At 38.2% G+C, this 23,505-nt stretch overlaps 1 protein-coding gene across 1 annotated transcript; it reads left to right on the forward strand.

Moving 5' to 3' along the window:
- The first annotated feature begins 1,891 nt into the window (after window positions 1-1,891).
- On the forward strand, window positions 1,892-7,394 carry LOC112750426 (uncharacterized). The gene is made up of 6 exons (XM_025799139.2): window positions 1,892-2,562; window positions 2,682-2,788; window positions 4,936-5,033; window positions 5,778-5,989; window positions 6,625-6,683; window positions 6,952-7,394. The coding sequence occupies exons 1-6, from the start codon at window positions 2,115-2,117 to the stop codon at window positions 7,000-7,002; spliced, it is 975 nt and encodes a 324-aa protein (XP_025654924.1). The 5' UTR covers window positions 1,892-2,114; the 3' UTR covers window positions 7,003-7,394.
- Window positions 7,395-23,505: the final 16,111 nt, after the last annotated feature.

The raw sequence follows: 23,505 nt of genomic DNA on the forward strand, positions 1-23,505 counted from the left end.
TTGCTTAAGGTTTTTATTTTATGCAGAGGGATAGGAGTTGTACCTGAATTTTATTTAAATTCTTTTATATAATAATACTATTATTAATAATTATGTGATTATCATTACTTGAAATGTTTGTTATATGATTTTAAATAATAAAAGCAAATTTTTCTGGAATTTTCTATAAAACTAAATCGTGATATCGAACTAAAGGCTCAATAGTAAATAGTTAATAAAGGAAAGCAGGTTGGTAACGCCTTACTTTCGGTACGATCATGACGTTCTGGAAGTTGGGTCGTTACAGATTTCACCTTTATGGATGGGTCAGATTCAACCAATGGCATCATAGCCTTAGCAATCGTGTCCGAGTCAAACTTGGAGTGATCCTGTGAGATCATTCCCATGGAACATGTGTATCTCCCGTTATATCTCCGAATCTCCCTGTAAGCTTTATTCTGTATCAAGCTGACTTGGATAAGCCAATCGCACCCACGTCCAATAGTCTTGCATTTTGCATAGAACGTCTGTGGCTCAGATTCATAAACAATGTAATTGACTCCTTTAGAGATAGTGTAACTCCGAATTGCCACAATGACTGATTTTCTAGAACCGTATTCCATTCGATCCTGAACTCGCTGTCCACAAGGTCAGCAACACCTATAAAAAGAATAAATTGCCGCTCATCAATTCGTCAAAACAAAATTAAGGAAACATACTACCCACTGCTCACGTACCTATGTCCACATATTCGGGAAACTCCAGTGCATGCATGGCGTCAAGATCTAAGCTACGCATAAAAAGGTGGAATGTCCATCAGTTGACTAACTGCAGGTGGAACCACTAAAGTTTCCGCGACTGCCTCACCTCTTCCATCGCCGTCCTCGTCCTCATCACTGGCTTCATATGTAGCTTCAAACTCCTCGTCGCTATCATTGTTCATTCCTTTGTACGCTTCAGTTCTATCATCTTACAGTTATATGTATAAACTCAATATACAACTCAATCCTTGGATGTTGCACCTGAGTTTGCTGGTAAATATGAAACATCCGCCGAATACTTGTTTTGTCAACGATGGGCATAACCTCAAACTGTTTTAGGCCACCAAATACGACAGTCGGACTTCGGTAGAGAATGTTGCACCCTCTTTAAAATATCACTCTCTATGCTCTGACAGAGCCATACTGCAGTTTTGCGAACGTTATAGTGCACGGAACCACACACGAAAATGTACTCTCACAAGCAAAGCTCACTCCTTCATATGTATTATGTATAACCTCACCGTTGTGGTAAACCACTATATTGTAGTACCCTCCATGACACCAACAAGTAGAGAAAACACCTAAACGTACTCTCACAAGCAAAGCTCACGCCCTCATATGTATTACGTATAATCTCACCGTTGTGGTAAACCATTATATTTACAGTGCTCTCCATGACACCAACAAGTAGAGGAAAACACCTTTCTCGCAATGCAGTAAAATAGTAGCGAGCTTCCGTTTTTATAGGCAAATGACTCAAGTCGTAGGTTTCAAGTTGCAAAGCCATCTAACCAACGTTTGGCATGTGTCCAACACGTAGGATGCGTGTTGCTTGCATGCCTGACACGTTTCCAACACGCAAGGTGCGTGTTGGCTAGATGCTCGCCACATGGACAGCATGCAGGGTACATGTAGCTTTTGATTGTGCCACGTGTCCATCACATAGCATACATGCTGAGTCAGCACGTAACCTGCGTGTTGCACCTATTGTATTTGCAATGCTCATCCACTTGTGTATACACCAAAAAGTTCCATTTTCAGCAAAAACTCACATTTTTTTCCAAATTTAAATTTTTTAACCCTTTTTTTGTGACTTTTTATTAATTTTTAGGTTTTATTAAACTTAGTTGCTAAAAGTATTTGAACACCTAACATTTTTGTGAAAAATATTTTTTCCCTATTGATAACTAACAAATAAATGGAAATTAAACCCCTCATCTTATGTAATGCCTTAGCCCCCAATCTTTTATTTCTCTTTTAAGTTTTTTCGGTTGCTCTTCCTTCTTCCGCTATCTTCTTCTTCTTCCTTCTCCTCCTCCTTCAACTCTCTCTCTCTCTCTCTCTCTCTCTCTCTCTCTCATACCTCTAACAACAATGGAGGACCTGTGGAAGCGAGCTAAGATCTTCGCCGAAGAGGCCGCCAAAAAGTCTCAAGAAATCGGCGCCGCCGTCTCCTCCTCCGCCACCGCCACCACTTCCTCCGTTAGGTTCGCCGATCTTGTCTCCGAGACCACCAAGAAGTCCAAGGAGCTCGCCGCCGAGGCCTCCAAGAGAGCCGAAGAGATCAAGGCCGCCATTGCCGCCGAGGCCGCCAAGCACGCCGACAGCATCAAGACCCTCTCCGACGGAATCACCATTCCTCCCCAAATCTCCGCCGCCATTGCCACCGCATCATCTGCCGCAGCTGTAGCCGCGCCTTCTTCTTCCTCACCGTCTCTTCCCAACGACGACGACCTCGAGAAGTTCGGCGTCACCGATGATCTCAGATCCTTCGTCAGAGGACTCACTTCCACCACGTTCCAGAACTTTCCCCTCAGTTTCGGCAAGTTTTTTATAATCAGAAAATAAAATAAAAAATTGTGATCCTTTTGTATTGTTTTTCCTATGATTTGATTCTCCATTTTTGTTTTGGTTTTGAGCGAGTTGATTTGGTTAATGTAGATGAACCGCAGGCCTCTGATGTGCCCACTGTGGCTTCCAATAATGTGCGGAAGGATCTCAATGATTTTCAAGAGAAACATGCCACACTTGTTCTTATCACTGTTAAGGTAAATTCAGCATTTTCCCCGTAATTCATTTCCTTTTTATTGTTATTGATAATCGATTTTTCATGTGTTGATTACCATTTGTGTTACTTATTTTTTTATAATATATATACATTAAACCGAATCAATTTCGTGACAAAGTCTCACTGAATGTAAACCCGATCAATTTTTTATAATATATATTATAGATATTTTCAGCTGGTTTTTATTTTTTGTTTTTTTAAGTTTGTTGATGTGTGTTTAGATTAAGTGGGACTTTGTCACGAAATTGATTGGGTTTAATGTGAGGAATTGTGTTGCACGCTTTCTCGGTTGCTGTATAATTTGTTGATTGTAATAAGCATGTGGTGGTTTTTTCACGCATTTGATTCAATGAGGATGAAAGACAGTGAGAGAAGTGAAATTACCCATCTCTTAATTGTAGTGTCTACTGTGTATTGTCAAGCGTGATTGCTTTATGATGCATCTCAATTCACGTGTTTGCTTTGCAATTGTGCGAAAGACATGTGAAGTGTAAATCTTGAGGCTCAAGCCAAATAATGATGAATACTTCAGAGATGCATGCCATCACGTCCTATTTTTTCCATTCTTTATTTTTCTGGTTGTTGTACTCTCACCATCATACATTTGCCGGCTATATGGTGTATACATGTTTGATTTAACTTAAATTTTAAGAAAAGATCTTTTTTCTTTCCCCCAAAATATCTTAGTTGGCTTTTGCTTATTTATTTATAAGCTGCATTAAACACAACCTAAGCTATACCATAGTTTTTGATTGCGGATGGCGGCTCATGGCGGTGAGCCAAAAATCCGCCGTAAAATAATGGCGGATGGCGTTGCGGAAAATGGCGGAAATGGCGGATTACCTAAAAAATGCATATATATGTACAAAAAAACAAGCAGCAAAATTGCAAATATAATAAACTATAAAATCTAATCTATATAATCATTTTTCTAGTCATAAGACATCCAATTAATGCAGCAAATATAATAGGAAATTCAGCAAATAAACATAAGACATAGAACATAAAAACTAAAAACTTAAAAGAAAGACGAAAGCCATTGTCTCATCATGTCTTTAAACTAAAGAATGATGAAATAAACCATCTAAATTCTAGCTCTCATGAACTTGGTCCACTCTTTGGAGCTGCAAGTTGTTTCCTTTTTATATTTTGTTGTCTTCTTCTAGTATTTGCCGTACGCTCATTTCCCCCCATTGCTTCAATTCTACTGGAACGGACAGCAGCTGCAGGATGAGCAGGAGCAGTGCCGGCAGCATGACCAGCAGAGACAGGGGCAGGGGCAGGGGCAGGGACATGTGCAGGGGTATTAGAATCAGGGGATGGTCTGGAAGTTGACATAGTGAACTGAACTGAACGGAAAAAAATTGGAGGAAGAGAGGTTTATATGGGAAGAGAAGGAGACGATGAACTGAACGAACAACTAAGAAAAAAAGGGAATGTATGTAACTACAAAACAGAACGAGAGGGAACTGTGGTGATGAGCGGCGGCAACCACCAGCGGCGACGGGTGGCGACCACCAGCAACGATGGGTGGCGACGAACAGCGACGGGCAGCGGCGAAGATCGGCGCCGACGGCAGGCACAGAGAAGAGAGAACAGAGACGGAGAACCGTTTTTGACATGAATAAGAGAGGAAGAGAAGTTTTTGAATAACAGAGGCTAATTAGGGTTACACAGGTATCACTTAGGGTTTCCTAAATTACCCAATTACCCCCAATTTTTTTCAAAAAATCCGAAAACCCCCGCCATTTCCACCATTTCAATGGCGTTCCGCCATGGCGCCACCGCAATTGCAGCCGCCTTTTCACCCGCCTTTTCACCCGCCGTGAAAACCACGTTGCCGTGGCCTCTGTATGGCGCCGCCATAACCAATATTTTAAAACACTGAGCTATACCATATTCCAAACATGCTATGGAGTTAGTTTTCCTTGAATTGATACTGTTTAGAAGTAACACCTGGCTTTCATTATATGGCATTATGGCAATGATGTATTTGTACGCTGTTACCATTTACCATGAGAATGCAATATAACACGAGTATTTAAAAGTGAAACTGTGTATTGAAAATGTAATCAACATTGGCTAGCAAATATAAAATTTTAGAATTGTAACAATATTTCTTTTCAGGAAATTTCAAGGCTGAGATATGAATTATGTCCTCGTACTATGAAAGAACGACACTTTTGGAAGATTTATTTTACTCTTGTAAACACGCATGTGGCACCGTAAGTATCATAATTCATATCATCATGTTATAAAGATTTATTTATGTTAACCATCTTAATGATGTTGAAATAGTGTTCATTTTATGAAATATTTTTTTAGGTCACCCCCTGTACATTTCCTTATTCTTTGAATTATAAAAATCTTTTCTGCTGGCTTTTATTATGTGTTATAAAATCAAACTTTTTGAACATGAATAAATTCACTTTGTAAGGAAGGAGGTAAGCTGGAGGAACAACTTGTTCAATTTGATAATTTTAATGTTGTACAAATGGGTTATTCTGTTATTTATCCTAGGAATGGAATTTGTGCCATGGAATCTACCTTTGAAATATGAAGCATTTAGTTTGTTTTTGCAATGGTTTCAATTCCATTGATATGTTTTTTCACTATTAATTCCACAGAAGTATTATCTTATTTTCATTTGAGTTCCTATTTTCAAGATTTCATAATGAAAATGGTGAAAACAACATAATCTTATAAGCATCCTTTTCTTCAAATCAATTTTTCTTACAGATAACATCTTTCTTTATTCATGTTAAGAGTAAGCTTTAACTGTTAAATATTAATCAATTTAGTAGAGCTGTATTTTCTATTTATTCAAGAATGAAAATTGTGATCTAATCTTTGCAATTCAGACATTGCTTTTGGCTGCATCATTTTTAAGTTGAACATATCCAAAAATAGACATGCATGCATGCACACAACATTTTTAAGTTAGCCTCATATTAACATGATACAATCAGGTATGAGAAAAAATATATGGAGGAGGTTCAGCTCAGAGATGCAGCAGATAAAACTGTGGCTAAGTTAGAGCAAACTACAATTACTGGAGGAAGTGGAAAGGTAGAAGCAACAGGGAACAATGTGAAGAGTAAATCTTCAAAGACATCTTCTACTGAGCAAGACTTGGATACGTTTCTTCTTGGAGATCTTGAAGACAGTGATGAAGGTCCAGGTATATCACTCATTTTTTTTAAGATTTCAATACAGAAACAAGCTGTCTAGTAAGACAATTGAATTTCGCATCTCAGTTCAGTAGGAATTTATGCAAAAGCATTAGGCAGTTCACCATCAATCACCTAGCCTTATCATTACCGAGAGTTGACTTGATTTTGAAATTTTTGGCCACATTGTGTTTCATGATTATGCTCCTAGGTTTATCTGTCATGATTTGCTATGACCTCTGATTTTGGTTATCTTCACGTCCTATTGATTATGTTAAGTACTCTATGCTAAACCACGAGATATATGTGTAAGGGGAAGAGGGACATGGGGAATATCTACCTTGTTTGCATGGCAAGGGCATAAGAAGCTAATATAGGTAATGCTAGAGGTTGTATGCCATACAAGTGAATAGTGAAGAATGAGAGGTAAGCAATGAGTTAGTTAGGTTTTGGGATGGAGGTTACAATTCTGTAGAATGATATATGGCATCTATTCTTTCACTTTTCTGTTTTAAGAGCGTTCATCTTTAAGGTGTAATGGTTTCTTGAGCATTTGGTTTCTTGCTGAGATTAGTGACTGGAGTTTCAATATAAAGTCCTGTATTCTGTAACAAATTCCTTAGAGGGTGTCTTGTTTCTCTTTTAGATGGCGGGGCGGACGGCTTTGATGACGATGATGATGATTTTGACAAGATTGGAAATTCTGTAAGTACTTTTTATTTTATTTTTTCATTTGCAAATAAATAAAAAGAAAATCAGTTAATAGTATAAATGTATATTTTGTAGAACTGATTTGGTCATTTGCGAATAGAAACTTGATGGAGATAAATCAAGTGTTTTATAAACAAAAGAAGATAGAGAGCAAATAGGGATAGATAGGCATTTGACTTTAAGTTTGCTAAAATTTTGTAGTTGCAACGTCTTTTATTTATAAGACTCGATCTCGATTCATTATGTTATGGGAAATTTTCAGGATGTTGAAGATGAGAAGCATGGGAAGAAAACATCTGCACCAGAAGTTTAGTATGCCAAATTTCTTTGGTATGAGACTAGAAAATACAAATGAAGCTTGCTGTTTGCTGCTTGCAAATAACTGAGAGATGGATGAATGGTAAAGATAAACTGTTTTAGCAGTCTGGACTGGAATATCAATATTGGCGGCCATGGCAGTGTATATTTGGTGAATTGGTCGGAAAATTTGAAGTACGAATCGTTATTGTTTATTTGTTTACCTTGTACTATATAGATGATTTTTTTTCTGGAAGCTTTTCCATATTTTTAGAAGTTGGTTGTTAGCCATTGAACTTGACCTGTACAGTTGACCTTATTTTTGGATAATTGTTTCCTCGGTTTTTATTCTTAATATGATGTTTTTTATTGTGAATCACATAAGTACATAGTTCTTGGCGCTTGTTACATGTGGGTCTTTGTTGTTTAATGTGCTTTTTTAGGATTCTTAAATATAATAATGTTACATTTTTCTGAATGTGAACGCTTTTGTGCCTTTACAGTTCATGGCAATCTATTACTTTTTCCATGAATTTAGTAAGAATCAAATATTTAATTAGTTACTAATGTTTTGATTGAAAATCGAAATATTCTTTTAAATTAGGATAAAAAATATTTGTTTTTTAAGTTTGTCACAAATTTTAAAAATACTCTTAGAAGTTTGTGATTTGCATGAATATATTTCTGGTAGCTAATTTTTTAAAAAGTTCAGGACTAATTTAGCAATAATTTTATAAGCAATTCAGTCTTAGTTGTCAAACATTATTGTTCAATTGATCTTACATTTTTTGAAAATTTAGCTACGTATGAGGTACATTTTTGAAAATTTAGCAATAATTTTATAAGCAATTCTCTCTCTCTCTCTCTCTCTCTAAGCTCTTATTTGACAATTTGGATCGTCCATTAACATAGAATTCAAGGCTCTTTATCGTGTTTGGTTTAAGTGTTGACTGTCTTCTGTAATATCAAAATCTAAACTAAAATTGAAGCAAAGAGGTTTGTTTGAGATTGATTTGATATTTATGATAAGAGGATGAAATTGAGAGGATGAAGATTGAGAGAGATATTAGGGATGGCAACGGGTCCCATGGGGGCGGGGACATGCCCCCTGCCCTCCGTCCCTGCCATTCATAATCCGTCCCCGTCCCTGCCCCATCCCCGCGACGGGTAACGGGGACCCCGTATCCACCGGGGATTGGAGTCTCCGCGGATATCCGCCGATTCTTTAAAAAGTAAAAAATTCAGAGAAATAAGCAAAAATCTTCAATTATCATTACAATCATAATCTTCATCACCAACAATATTTAGTCATAACTCATAAGTTCATAATCTATACCCAAATCAAATCAATCAAACACCAAAAATTACTCAAACCATAAAAACATTCATATTCGTGCTTCCAATTTGAACACAACCATATACCAAATTAATCAACCAGCCACATCAAACAGCAATTTACATTCGGCCATCACTAATCCAAAAATAAAATTTACACAAAATTCACAACCCAGCCATCAACCATAAAAGATCTTCTACAAACCCACCTCAACCTTCATAAAAAACATAACCAAATCCTTCAAATATTCAAAAATTAATATTTCAAATATTCAACTATCCATAACCATATATCCTCACAACATAACAATTAACTTCAAATATTCAATTCCAATTTTTTTAGCCATTGCATTACCAAAAAAACAGAAGGATATATATATATATGAAGTAAAATCACAAGATAATTGACTGAAATTCAAATAAAATCAAAGAAAATCACAGAATGAAAGAAACAAAAAATGCTTTAAGTAGATGAAAATTACAGAATCACTGAAGAAAAATAGCTTTTGTCTCTACGAAGAAAATGAAGATGGCGACGGCGAAGAGCGCATCTGTCGCTGCCTAGGGCTGGATGTCAGGCAAAGAACGCTTCTCCTAGGGCTGGGTGTCAAGCACGCGAGTGATTGCGAACGAAGGTGCTGGACGGCGGAGAGAGTGTCTGAGTGGAGGAGGGTGGCAGAGAGAGTGTCTGAGTGGAAGAGGGTGGCGGAGCGAATCTAAGAAAAAGGAAACAGACCAGGGCAAGGGCAGTGAGCAGTGTTGAGCGTGAAGGCAGTGAGAGTGGATAAGGGCAGTGAGCGGCGGTGAGCAACGGTGAGCATGGAGGAGGGACGGAGAGGGAGAAGGAGAATCTGAGTTTTGAGAGGAGTGAGTGAGTGATGGCCGGTAGAGAGGAGAAGGTTAGGAGTTAGGGTTTTAGAAATCATAACTAATATATATATACTAGGGATATTTTAGTAATTTTGTATATGTGGGTATTATATGGGTCTCCACGAGGCGGGGACCTTGCTCTCCGTCCCCGCCCCGTTTATTTCGCGGATCCCCGTCCCCGTCCCCCACGGGTGAAAAAATGTCCCCATCCCCGTCCCCCGGCGGGTAAATCCCCGCGGATACCTGCCCCGTCGGGGGGAAATTGCCATCCCTAAGAGATATAAAAAATTTGTGTTTTATTTCTTGAATGAGAGTAAGACTTGAATATGAAAAGACGGAGAGTATACAACATTATGCGAAATTTGTGGAGTATAATGTTGCGTAATATCGCACAGTGAGTAGTGTCAGTGTCTTTTGTTGGGCCAATTAGTAATTTCACCAACTTAGTTGAACTTGATTATAAAAGAAAGGTCTAATTGACATATGTAACAACCCAACTCCTAACACGTCATGACCAATGCTAGTAGCTAGCCGCTACTGTTCGGCTTATCTTAGGGACTCTAGACTAGATATATTAAGCATATTATTATGAGACTATATCGCCTATCGAGATCGTGAGTTAGCCAGTATATAAGGTATAGACTTAAGTAATTCAAAATATGCAGCATATAAATAGAAAGCATATAAGCATCATATAAACGCCCATAGGCTTAGTTTAATACACCAAATAGTTTAAAGAATATATCAACGGCATATGTACACACAACATATACATATACAGATTCTATGACTTGTATTTTCAGGGTTCGGCTCACACAAGAGCTACCTTACGCTGGAACCTGTCTAGATTATATAACTATATACAAAAGATACTAGCCATCTAAAGTCTATACAAGGCGAAGAAAACAGACCACTATACTACTAAGCTATTGATAGATGCTGGCTGGAAGAACTCATCCACTGATACAGAAAGTCACTCAGACATGCATGTGTGGTCATTGTTATTGGCCTCCTCTGCTGCTTTCCGTCACTGGGTCCACATACTGTCCCAATTGTTGGGTACTCAGAGAAGATCACACGGTTTCCTCATTTGCGGAATGTAGGAGAATAAGGAGTGAGAACCTAAGGTTCCCAGTAGGGTATTACACATGAAACCTAATCGCAACCTAAGTCTAGGAATTCACACAGTTACGTTTGACAAGTCACACAAACAAGTACAAGCACGATTATATAGCAGAATAACAATCACAAGTACAAATAAGCAATCACAAACACATAGAAATGCAGCAATCGAGTATGATGCATGCCTAGTCCTATGCAGGCCATGAGCTCAGACGTCGGTTGACTATCCGCAACCCGATGTTACCTGAGACTAAGCCCGAATATAGTTTTTCCAACTTCGTACGTTCTGTATACATACCTAATGGCAATCGTCGGGGAACGGATCCACTCCAGTGGGGAAAAATTTGATACTGTCCAGTGTTTAATCTCAACCCTTAATAAAATCAACGATCTTAATTATAATTATCATTATAACTTTATTTTATTTCATTAGTATTTTCACGTTCTAGCTTCTTCTACTTTTATTATCTTCTCTTGATTATTTTCTTTTCACCATCTTCTCTGAAAAATTAAACTTCTATTATGTTCTTCTCTTCAAGCAGTTAATTTTTTTTAATGATGTCTTGTGATGCTAACAAAATTCTATTACAAACACAGCTTAAGGATAACACTCATTCTCTTTTGACATTGAGGTTTTGTGCTTTCATTCTCATTCTCTTTTATCTAATTCTCTTACTCATGTCTTCCTTCCCAATAATTTGATGATATGTTTAATTTGACATTTAATTTTTTTCAAGCTATTGGTTTCTTGATTGAAAAGTAATAAAATGTGCTCTATAAATACTTTTTTTCAATGCTCATGTTCTTATAATTTAATCTTTAAATTAGTTTTTTGTTACAATTTTACAAAAAAAGAGAGTAATTTTTAATATTTTTTCTTTTGATTCTTGTTTTCATTTTAGGATGCCCAATGATTCTATTATTTTTTTGAATGCCCAAAACATGGATGTAGAATTTGATTGGCTACCTAGATTAAAAAAACCTTTAGTGCTGTAGAAGAGGCATGACAATTTTAGATTGATTATGGTGGGAGGATGGGATTTGGTATCCGCAAGAAAATTCTAACGAAAATGCAGATGAAACAATTTTTGAGTCTTAGATTCGTTTGTGCCAAAGAAGGTGTTCATATATCAGATAAAAGAGATTCTTTGACAGTCATTCCTAGACTTGAAACAAGGACTAATGTGCATAATCATCCTTGAAAAGTATGAAATTCATGATTTTGTTAGTGAGCATAATCATCCTTTCCATCTTCCACAGACAACTCACATGTTAGCATGTCAACGAAAAATATCTCAGGTTTGAACTCGAGAAATTGAATTGGCAGATGACTCAGGAATTACACAACATGCTTCATTTGAATGATGGGTAGATAAGTTGGTAGAAGAGAAAACCTTTTTTATTCATGTTTAGACCAAAAAAATTACCTCTGTACCAAAAGAATGAAAAGCATGGCATACAGGGAGGCAGGCAGCTTGTTAACATATTTTCAATAAGAATCTCTAGAAAATCCATCACTCAGTCATACTATTTCGTTAGATCTGGAAGAACAAATAGCAAATATTTTTTGGGCTAAGGCAAAAATGATCATGGATTATAAATTCTTTGGTGATGTGATTACTCTTGACACTACATATAGTACTAATAATGCTTGTAGGCCTTTGGATGTGTTTGCAGGATTTAATCACTTTAGAGAGGTAGTAATATTTGGAGTTACACTTCTTTATAATGAGAGTTCAGATTCATTTGAATGGTTGTTTAAAGAGTATTTGAAGACATACAAAAACAAGAAGCCTCGAACTATTTTCACATATCAAACTACTACAATGGCTAGTGGTTTGGCTAATGTAATGCCTGAAACATATCATGCTCTATGTTCTTGGCATTTGATGCAAAATGACATAAAACATCTTGGTAATTTGATGAAGAATGATTCTTATTTTTTACAAGACTTTAAAGCATTGGTGCTCGCCGGATCGTCGGTTAGGAATTTTTCACCAATTGAAAAAGAGTAGATCCGTTGAGAGTATAGCTCCCAACCAACAAAACAGCGCGAACGAAAGTTTAGAAGAAGAATGTCACAATTCAAATCAATAAAAACTGGGAGTTTTACTTTCCGGGTCATTTTCCCTTGGACTAGCAATCAAGTATGCTAGTTTGGTTGTGAATTCGGGGTTTTCACGCATAAAACAGAAATTAAAGGAATTAGAAATTAAATAAACTAAAACATGAAATAACAAGAGCTAGAATTAGCAAACAAGTAAGACAATGAGCTAAGCAAGCATGAATAGGAACAACTACTAAGCTAGCACTAGATTCAAAAACAATTAATGCAAATTAAACAAGGATTGAAGCAATAAACTAATGAGAATGTAATTCAATATATGAAAGAACCTTGACTTGGAGTTGAGAGTTAAGGAATCCTATCCTTGTCATAACCACAACCATGGTAATTACAACGAGTTAATCCCACTTCGTTAATCCCTAAACAATGGAGAATGTCAAGTAGACATAATTGGCCTTAATCCACAAATCCTAGCTAACTTACTAATTAAGCTTAGTAAAAAGCTAGCGTTAGTGAAAACAAGAACAACTAACAACCCAAAATTACCACTTAATATTGGACATTAATGACTCTAGGATCCTAGTTACTCAAACCCCAAGCCAAGGAATGAGAATCTACTCCATATTCATAATGGGTATTTGGTACGCGGAATCGTGATTACACTTTAATTATGTAAAATTCATCGCTCTTTCTTTCCCTGGTAATGGCACAAAAAACATGATGCCAAGACCATGGTTCATGATGAGCGGATAATTTATACGCTTTTTGGCATTGTTTTTAGTAGGATCTAGTTACTTTTAGGGATGTTTTCATTAGTTTTTATGTTAAATTCACATTTCTGGACTTTACTATGAGTTTGTGTGTTTTTCTGTGATTTCAGGTATTTTCTGGCTGAAATTGAGGGACTTGAGCAGAAATCAGATTCAGAGGTTGAAAAAGGACTGCTGATGCTGTTGGATTCTGACCTCCCTGCACTCAAAGTGGATTTTCTGGAGCTACAGAACTCGAAATGGCGCGCTTCCAATTGCGTTGGAAAGTAGACATCCAGGTCTTTCCAGCAATATATAATAGTCCATACTTTAGTCAAGAATTGACGACGTAAACTGGCGTTCAACGCCAGCCTTCTGCCCAAATCTGGCGTCCAGCGCCAGAAAAGGATCCAAAACCAGAGTTGAACGCCCAAACTGGCACAGAAACTGGCGTTCAACTCCACAAATGGCCTCTGCACGTACAACACTCAGGCTCAGCCCAAACACACACCAAGTGGGCCCCGGAAGTGGATTTATGCATCAATTACTTACTCATGTAAACCCTAGTGACTAGTTTATTATAAATAGGACCTTTTACTAGTCTTTTTGACCATCTTTGAACGCATTGTTCATAGACCATAGGGGGCTGGCCACACGGCCATGCCTGGACCTTCACTTATGTATTTTTAACGGTAGAGTTTCTACACTCCATAGATTAAGGTGTGGAGCTCTGCTGTTCCTCAAAGATTAATGCAAGTACTACTGTTTTCTATTCAATTCATCTTATTTCGCTTCTAAGATATCCATTCGCACCCAAGAACGTGATGAAGGTGATGATTATGTGTGACGCTCATCACCATCTCCCCTATGAACGCGTGCCTGACAAACACTTCTGTTCTACATGAATTAAGCTAGAATGAGTATCTCTTAGATCTCCTAACCAGAATCTTCGTGGCGTAAGCTAGAATGATGGCGGCATTCAAGAGAATCCGGAAATTCTAAACCTTGTCTGTGGTATTCTGAGTAGGATTCAATGATTGAATGACTGTGACGAGCTTCAAACTCGCGATTGTTGGGCGTTAGTGACAGACGCAAAAGGAGGGTGAATCCTATTCCAGCATGATCGAGAACCGACAGATGAATAGCCGTGCCGTGACAGGGTGCGTGAGCATATTATTCACTGAGAGGAGGGGATGTAGCCACTGACAACGGTGATGCCCTTGCATAAAGCCAGCCATGGAAAGGAGTAAGACTGACTGGATGAAGATAGCAGGAAAGCAGAGGTTCAGAGGAACGAAAGCATCTCCATTCGCTTATCTGAAATTCCTACCAATGAATTACATAAGTATCTCTATCCCTCTTTTATTATATAGCATTCGAAAACACCATTATCACTGTATATCTGCCTAACTGAGATTTACAAGGTGACCATAGCTTGCTTCATACCAACAATCTCCGTGGGATTCGACCCTTACTCACGTAAGGTATTACTTGGACGACCCAGTGCACTTGCTGGTTAGTTGTATCGAAGTTGTGACAATTATGTATTGAGATCAGAGCCCTAAGCTTTGGAGCCATTACCAGGATTTGTTCGAGCCTGGAGATCACAATTTCGTGCACCAAGTTTTTGGCGCCGTTGCCGGGGATTGTTTGAGTTTGGACAACTGACGGTTCATCTTGTTGCTCAGATTAGGTAATTTTCTTTTTGTTTTCTTTTCAAAAATTTTTCAAAAATATTTTCAAAAAAAAATTTTTTCATCTGTTTTCGAAAAAAATAAAAATGTTTTCAAAAATTTATTCAAAATTTTTAAGAATGAATTCTAGTGTTTCATGAAGCATGTGAAGCCTGGCTGGCTGTAAAGCCATGTCTAAATTTATTTGGACTGAGGCTTGCACTTTGTTATCAAGATCAATATACTCTGGTGTTAAAGGCTAAAGCTTGGCTGGTCATTGGCCATGTCTAGTGTTTTGGACTGGAGCTTTCTTTGAAAGCTTGGCTGGCTAGTGAGCCATGTCTAATTCCTGGACTGAAGCTTTAGACTAAGAATGCAAGATTCCTGGAATTCATATTAAAAATTTTGGAATCCTTATTTTCCCTTTTCAATAAATTTTCAAAAAAAAAAAAATCCAAAAAAATTAGAAAATCATAAAAATCAAAAATAATTTTCTGTTTCTTGTTTGAGTCTTGAGTCATGTTATAAGTTTGGTGTCACTTGCATATGCATCTTGCATTTTTTCGAAAATTTCATGCATTCATGGTGTTCTTCATGATCTTCAAGTCGTTCTTGGTAAGTCTTCTTGTTTGATCTTGATGATTTTTTGTTTTGTGTCTTTTCATGTTTATCATATGCATTCTTGAATTCTTAGTGTCTAAGCATTAAAGAATTCTAAAGTTTGGTGTCTTGCATGTTTTCTTTGCATTAAAATTTTTCAAAATTGTGTCTATGATGTTCATCTTGACATTCATAGTGTTCTTGGTGTTCATCTTGACATTCATAGCATTCTTGCATGCATCACATTGTTTTGATCTAAAAATTTCATGCATTGCATATTTTTCATGTTTTTCATAAAAATAAAAAAAATAAAAAAAATATCTTTCCCTTTTTCTCTCATCAAATTCGAAAATTTGGATTGACTTTTTCAAAAATTTTTAAAATCAAATTGTTTCTCATGAGTCAAATCAAATTTTCAATTTGAAAATCTTATCTTTTTCAAAATCTTTTTCAAAAATCAAATCTTTTTCAAAATTCTTAGTTATTTTTGAAAATTCCAAAAATATTTTTCAAAAATCTTTTTCTTATTTTTATACCAAATTTTCGAAAATAACATAATCAATTAATGTTTTGATTCAAAAATTTGAAGTTTGATACTTGCTTGTTAAGAAAGATTCAAACTTTAAGTTCTAGAATCATATCTTGTGATTTCTTATGAATCAAGTCATTAATTGAGATTTTAAAAATCAAATCTTTTTCAAAAACTAATTTCTATCATATCTTTTCAAAAATATCTTCTCATCTTATCTTTTTCAAAAATATCTTTTCAAAATATCTTTCCTAACCTCCTAACTTCCTATCTTTTCAAAATTTGTTTCAACTAACTAACTAACTAACTTTTTGTTTGTTTCTTAACTTTTTCAAAACTACCTAACTAACTCTCTCTCTCTAATTTTCGAAAATATCTCCCCTCTTTTTCAAAATTTCTTTTTAATTTATTAATTATTTTAATTTTTAAAATCTTAATTTTCGAAAATTACTAACACATTTTCAAAAACCAATTTTCAAAAATCACTAACTCCTTTTCAAAAATAATTTTCGAAAATTCCCTCTCTCTCTCTCATCCTATTCTATTTATTCATTCATTAACTAACATCTCTTCCTCAAATCATCACCAAATTCGAACCCCCCCTCTTCTATCTGTGTTCGAATTTCTTCCTCTTTTCTTCTACTAACAATAAGGATCCTCTTTACTGTGACATAGAGGATTCCTCTTCTTTTCTTTTTCTCTCCTCTTTCTTATGAGCAGGGACAGAGAAAAAGGCATTCTTGTTGAAGCTGATCCAGAACCTGAAAGGACTCTGAAGAGAAAATTAAGAGAAGCTAAAATACAACAATCCAGAGACAACTTAATTGAAAATTTCGAACAAGTAAAGGAGATGGCAGCCGAACCCAACAACAATGCAAGGAGAATGCTTGGTGACTTTACTGCACCTAATTCCAATTTACATGGAAGAAGCATCTCCATTCCTGCCATTGGAGCAAACAACTTTGAGCTGAAACCTCAGTTAGTTTCTCTGATGCAGCAGAACTGCAAGTTTCATGGACTTCCATCTGAAGATCCTTTTCAGTTCTTAACTGAATTCTTGCAGATATGTGATACTGTTAAGACTAATGGAGTAGATCCTGAAGTCTACAGGCTCATGCTTTTCCCTTTTGCTGTAAGAGACAGAGCTAGATTATGGTTGGATTCTCAACCCAAAGACAGCCTGAACTCTTGGGATAAGCTGGTCACGGCTTTCTTAGCCAAGTACTTTCCTCCTCAAAAGCTGAGCAAGCTTAGAGCTGATGTTCAAACCTTCAGAAAAAAAGAAGGTGAATCTCTCTATGAAGCTTGGGAAAGATACAAACAGTTGACCAAAAAGTGTCCTTTAGACATGCTTTCAGAATGGACCATCCTGGATATATTCTATGATGGTTTATCTGAGCTATCAAAGATGTCACTGGACACTTCTGCAGGTGGATCCATTCACCTAAAAAAAACGCCTGCAGAAGCTCAAGAACTCATTGACATGGTTGCTAATAACCAGTTCATGTACACTTCTGAAAGGAATCCTGTGAGTAATGGGACGCCTATGAAGAAGGGAGTTCTTGAAGTTGATACTCTGAATGCCATATTGGCTCAGAATAAAATATTGACTCAGCAAGTCAATATGATCTCTCAGAGTCTGCATGGAATGCAAGCTGCATCCAACAGTACTCAAGAGGCTTCTCCTGAAGAAGAAGCTTATGATCCTGAGCACCCTGCAATAGCAGAGGTAAATTACTTAGGTGAACCTTATGGAAACACCTATAACTCAACATGGAGAAATCATCCAAATTTCTCATGGAAGGATCAAAAGCCTCAACAAGGCTTTAATAATGGTGGAAGAAACAGGTTTAGCAATAGCAAGCCTTTTCCATCATCAACTCAGCAACAGATAGAGAACTCTGAACAAAATGCTTCTAATTTAGCGAATCTAGTCTCTGATCTATCTAAGGCCACTGTAAGTTTCATGAATGAAACAAGGTCTTCCATTAGAAATCTGGAAGCACAAGTGGGCCAGCTGAGTAAAAGGATCACTGAAATCCCTCCTAGTACTCTCCCAAGTAATACAGAAGAGAATCCAAAAGGAGAGTGCAAGGCCATTGACATAAGCGCCATGGCCGAACCTGTGAGGAGAGGAGAGGATGTGAATCCTAAGGAGGAGGACCTCCTGGGACGTCCAGTGATCAATAAGGAGCTTCCCTCTGAGGAACCAAAGGACTCTGAGGCTCATCTAGAGACCATAGAGATTCCATTGAACCTCCTTATGCCCTTCATGAGCTCTGATGAGTATTCCTCTTCTGAAGAGAATGAGGATGTCACTGAAGAGCAAACTGCCAAGTTTCTTGGTGCAATCATGAAGCTGAATGCCAAATTATTTGGCATTGATACTTGGGAAGTTGAACCTCCCTTGTTCGTCAATGAACTAAGTGATCTGGATCAACTGACATTGCCTCAGAAGAGACAGGATCCTGGAAAGTTCATAATACCCTGTACCATAGGCACCATGGTCTTTAAGGCTTTGTGTGACCTTGGTTCAGGGATAAACCTCATGCCCCTCTCTGTAATAGAGAAACTGGGAATCTATGGGGTGCAAGCTGCTAAAATCTCACTGGAGATGGCAGACAGCTCAAGAAAACAGGCTTATGGACAAGTAGAAGATGTATTAGTAAAGGTTGAGGGCCTTTACATCCCTGCTGATTTCATAGTCCTGGATACTGGAAAGGAAGAGGATGAATCCATCATCCTAGGAAGACCTTTCCTGGCCACAGCAAGAGCTGTGATTGATGTTGACAGAGGTGAAATAGTCCTTCAATGGAATGAGAACTCCCTTGTATTCAAAACTCAAGGATCTCCCTCTGCAACCATGGAGAGGAAGCTTGAAAAGCTTCTCTCAAAGCAGAGTCAACCAGAGCCCCCACAGTCAAACTCTAAGTTTGGTGTTGGGAGGCCACAACCAAACTCTAAGTTTGGTGTTGAACTCCCATATCCAAACTCTAAGTTTGGTGTTGGAGAGTCTCAACAAAGCTCTGCACATCTGTGAGGCTCCATGAGAGCCCACTGTCACGCTATTAACATTAAAGAAGCGCTTGTTGGGAGGCAACCCAATGTTTATCTAATTCTTATTTTTATTGTTTTTCATGTTTTCTTAGGTGCATGATCATGTGGAGTCACAAAATAAATATAAAAATTGAAAACGGAATCAAAAACAGCAGAAAAAAAATCACACCCTGGAGGAGCATCTGTCTGGCGTTCAAACGCCAGAACAGAGCATGGTTCTGGCGCTGAACGCCCAAAATGGGCAGCTTCTGGGCGCTGAACGCCAGAAATAGCACACAGATGGGCGTTGAACGCCCAAAATGGCCACCAACCTGGCGCTGAACGCCCAGAGTTGGGTACAAAGGCATTTTTACATGCCTAATGGTGCAGGGATGTAAATGCCTTGACACCTCAGGATCTGTGGACCCCACAGGATCCACTCAGGATCTGTGGACCCCACAGGATCCACTCAGGATCTGTGGACCCCACAGGATCCCCACCTACCTCCACTCACTTCTTCTCACCACTCTCTTTCACACAACCCCACAAACACTCTTCCCTAAAAACCCCTCACCAATCACCTCAATCTCTCTTCCCCACTAAACCTTCACCACTCACATCCATCCACTCTTCCCCATAAACCTACCTCATAAACTCCACCTACCTTCAAAATTCAAAACCAATTTCCCACCCAAACCCACCCATATGGCCGAACCTTAACCCCCCTCCCTTCCCTATATAAAGACCTCCATTCTTCATCAAATTCACACAACACACCCCTCTACACTCCTCTTAGCCGAAACCTCATCTCCCTCTCCCTCTCCATATTTCTTCTTCTTCTTCTTCTATTTCTTTTGTTTATTGCTCGAGGGCGAGCAATATTCTAAGTTTGGTGTGGTAAAAGCATAGCTTTTTTGTTTTTCCATTACCATTGATGGCATCAAAGACCGGAGAATCCTCTAGAAGAGGGAAAGGGAAGATAAAAGCTTCCACATCCGAGTCATGGGAGATGGAAAGGTTCATCTCCAAAGCCCATCAAGACCACTTCTATGATGTTGTGGCCAAGAAAAAGGTGATCCCTGAGGTCCCTTTTAAACTCAAAAGAAATGAGTATCCGGAGATCCGACATGAAATTCAAAGAAGAGGTTGGGAAGTTCTAACAAATCCCATCCAACAAGTCAGCATCCTAATGGTTCAAGAGTTCTATGCCAATGCATGGATCAACAAGAACCATGATCAAAGTAAGAACCCGGATCCAAAGAACTATGTTACAATGGTTCGGGGGAAATACTTAGATTTTAGTCCGGAAAATGTGAGGTTGGCGTTCAACTTGCCATACATGGAAGAGAACGCACGCCCCTACACAAGGAGAGTCAACTTTGATCAAAGGTTGGACCAAGTCCTTATGGACATATGTGTAGAAGGAGCTCAATGGAAGATTGACTCCAAAGGCAAGCCGGTTCAACTAAGAAGATTGGACCTCAAGCCTATAGCTAGAGGATGGTTGGAGTTTATTCAATGCTCAATCATTCCCACTAGCAACCGGTCTGAAGTTACTATAGACCGGGCCATCATGATCCATAGCATCATGATTGGAGAAGAGGTGGAAGTTCATGAGATTATACCTCAAGAACTCTACAAGGTGGCTGACAAGTCCTCCACCATGGCAAGGTTAGCCTTTCCTCACCTCATTTGCCACCTATGCAATTCAGCTGGGATTGACATAGAGGGAGATATCCTCATTAAAGAGGAAAAGCCCATCACTAAGAAAAAGATGGAGCAAGCAAGAGAGCCCAGTCATGGAGCTCAAGAGGCGTATGAAGCTCATCACCATGAGATTCCGGAAATGCCTCAAATGCACTTTCCTCCACAAAACTATTGGGAGCAAATCAACACCTCCCTAGGAGAATTGAGTTCCAATATGGGACAACTAAGGGTGGAACATCAAGAGCACTCCATCATGCTTCATGAAATAAGAGAAGATCAAAAAGCAATGAGGGAGGAGCAACAAAGACAAGGAAGAGACATAGAAGAGCTTAAGGACATCATTGGTTCCTCAAGAAGGAAACGCCACCATCACTAAGGTGGATTCATTCCTTGTTCTTATTTCTTCTATTTTTCGTTTTCTATGTTATGTGCTTATATGTGTTTGTGTCTTCATTACATGATCATTAGTAGTTAGTAACTATGTCTTAAAGTTATAAATGTCCTATGAATCCATCACCTCTCTTAAATGAAAAATGTTTTAATTCAAAAGAACAAGAAGTACATGAGTTTCAAATTTATCCTTGAACTTAGCTTAATTATATTGATGTGGTGACAATGCTTCTTGTTTTCTGAATGAATGCTTGAACAGTGCATATGTCTTTTGAAGTTGTTGTTTAAGAATGTTAAATATGTTGGCTCTTGAAAGAATGATGACTAGGAGACATGTTATTTGATAATCTGAAAAATCATAAAAATGATTCTTGAAGCAAGAAAAAGCAGCAAAGAACAAAGCTTGCAGAAAAAAAAAGGGGGCGAAAAAAAAAATATAGAAAAAAAAAGAGAGAAAAAGAAAAAGCAAGCAGAAAAAGCCAATAACCCTTAAAACCAAAAGGCAAGGGCAAAATAAAAAGGATCCCAAGGCTTTGAGCATCAGTGGATAGGAGGGCCTAAAGGAATAAAATCCTGGTCTAAGCGGCTAAACCAAGCTATCCCTAACCATGTGCTTGTGGCGTGTAGGTGTCAAGTGAAAACTTGAGACTGAGCGGTTAAAGTCAAGGTCCAAAGCAAAAAAAAAAAGAGTGTGCTTAAGAACCCTGGACACCTCTAATTGGGGACTCTAGCAAAACTGAGTCACAATCTGAAAAGGTTCACCCAATTATATGTCTGTGGCATTTATGTATCTGGTGGTAACACTGGAAAACAAAGTGCTTAGGGCCACGGCCAAGACTCATAAAGAAGCTGTGTTCAAGAATCATCATACTGAACTAGGAGAGTCAATAACACTATTCGAAATCTGAAGTTCCTATAGATGCCAATCATTCTAAACTTCAATGGATAAAGTGAGATGCCAAAACTATTCAAGAGGCAAAAAGCTATAAGTCCCGCTCATATGATTGAAGCTCTGTTTCACTGATAGTTTGGAATTTATAGTATATTCTCTTCTTTTTATCCTATTTGATTTTTAGTTGCTTGGGGACAAGCAACAATTTAAGTTTGGTGTTGTGATGAGCGGATAATTTATACGCTTTTTGGCATTGTTTTTAGTATGTTTTTAGTAGGATCTAGTTACTTTTAGGGATGTTTTCATTAGTTTTTATGTTAAATTCACATTTCTGGACTTTACTATGAGTTTGTGTATTTTTCTATGATTTCAGGTATTTTCTGGCTGAAATTGAGGGACTTGAGCAGAAATCAGATTCAGAGGTTGAAAAAGGACTGCTGATGTTGTTGGATTCTGACCTCCCTGCACTCAAAGTGGATTTTCTGGAGCTACAGAACTCGAAATGGCGCGCTTCCAATTGCGTTGGAAATTAGACATCCAGGGCTTTCCAGCAATATATAATAGTCCATACTTTGGCCAAGAATTGACAACGTAAACTGGCGTTCAACGCCAGCCTTCTGCCCAAATCTGGCGTCCAGCGCTAGAAAAGGATCCAAAACCAGAGTTGAACGCCCAAACTGGCACAGAAACTGGCGTTCAACTCCACAAATGGCCTCTACACGTGCAACACTCAGGCTCAGCCCAAACACACACCAAGTGGGCCCCGGAAGTGGATTTATGCATCAATTACTTACTCATGTAAACCCTAGTGACTAGTTTATTATAAATAGGACCTTTTACTAGTCTTTTTGACCATCTTTGAACGCATTGTTCATAGACCATAGGGGGCTGGCCACACGGCCATGCCTGGACCTTCACTTATGTATTTTTAACGGTAGAGTTTCTACACTCCATAGATTAAGGTGTGGAGCTCTGCTGTTCCTCAAAGATTAATGCAAGTACTACTGTTTTCTATTCAATTCATCTTATTTCGCTTCTAAGATATCCATTCGCACCCAAGAACGTGATGAAGGTGATGATTATGTGTGACGCTCATCACCATCTCCCCTATGAACGCGTGCTTGACAAACACTTCTGTTCTACATGAATTAAGCTAGAATGAGTATCTCTTAGATCTCCTAAGCAGAATCTTCGTGGCGTAAGCTAGAATGATGGCGGCATTCAAGAGAATCCGGAAAGTCTAAACCTTGTCTGTGGTATTCTGAGTAGGATTCAATGATTGAATGACTGTGACGAGCTTCAAACTCGCGATTGTTGGGCGTTAGTGACAGACGCAAAAGGAGGGTGAATCCTATTCCAGCATGATCGAGAACCGACAGATGAATAGCCGTGCCGTGACAGGGTGCGTGAGCATATTATTCACTGAGAGGAGGGGATGTAGCCACTGACAATGGTGATGCCCTTGCATAAAGCCAGCCATGGAAAGGAGTAAGACTAACTGGATGAAGATAGCAGGAAAGCAGAGGTTCAGAGGAACGAAAGCATCTCCAT

This window comes from Arachis hypogaea, chromosome 15 (assembly GCF_003086295.3).
Source record: "Arachis hypogaea cultivar Tifrunner chromosome 15, arahy.Tifrunner.gnm2.J5K5, whole genome shotgun sequence".
NCBI classification, from domain to species: domain Eukaryota; kingdom Viridiplantae; phylum Streptophyta; class Magnoliopsida; order Fabales; family Fabaceae; genus Arachis; species Arachis hypogaea.

Coding starts and splice junctions, on each gene's coding strand:
- LOC112750426 (XM_025799139.2), top strand. CDS start 2,115: ATGGAGGACCTGTGGAAGCGAGCTAAGATCTTCGCCGAAGAGGCCGCC. Junction 2,563..2,681: donor GAACTTTCCCCTCAGTTTCG/GCAAGTTTTTTA, acceptor TGGTTAATGTAG/ATGAACCGCAGGCCTCTGAT. Junction 5,990..6,624: donor AGACAGTGATGAAGGTCCAG/GTATATCACTCA, acceptor TTTCTCTTTTAG/ATGGCGGGGCGGACGGCTTT.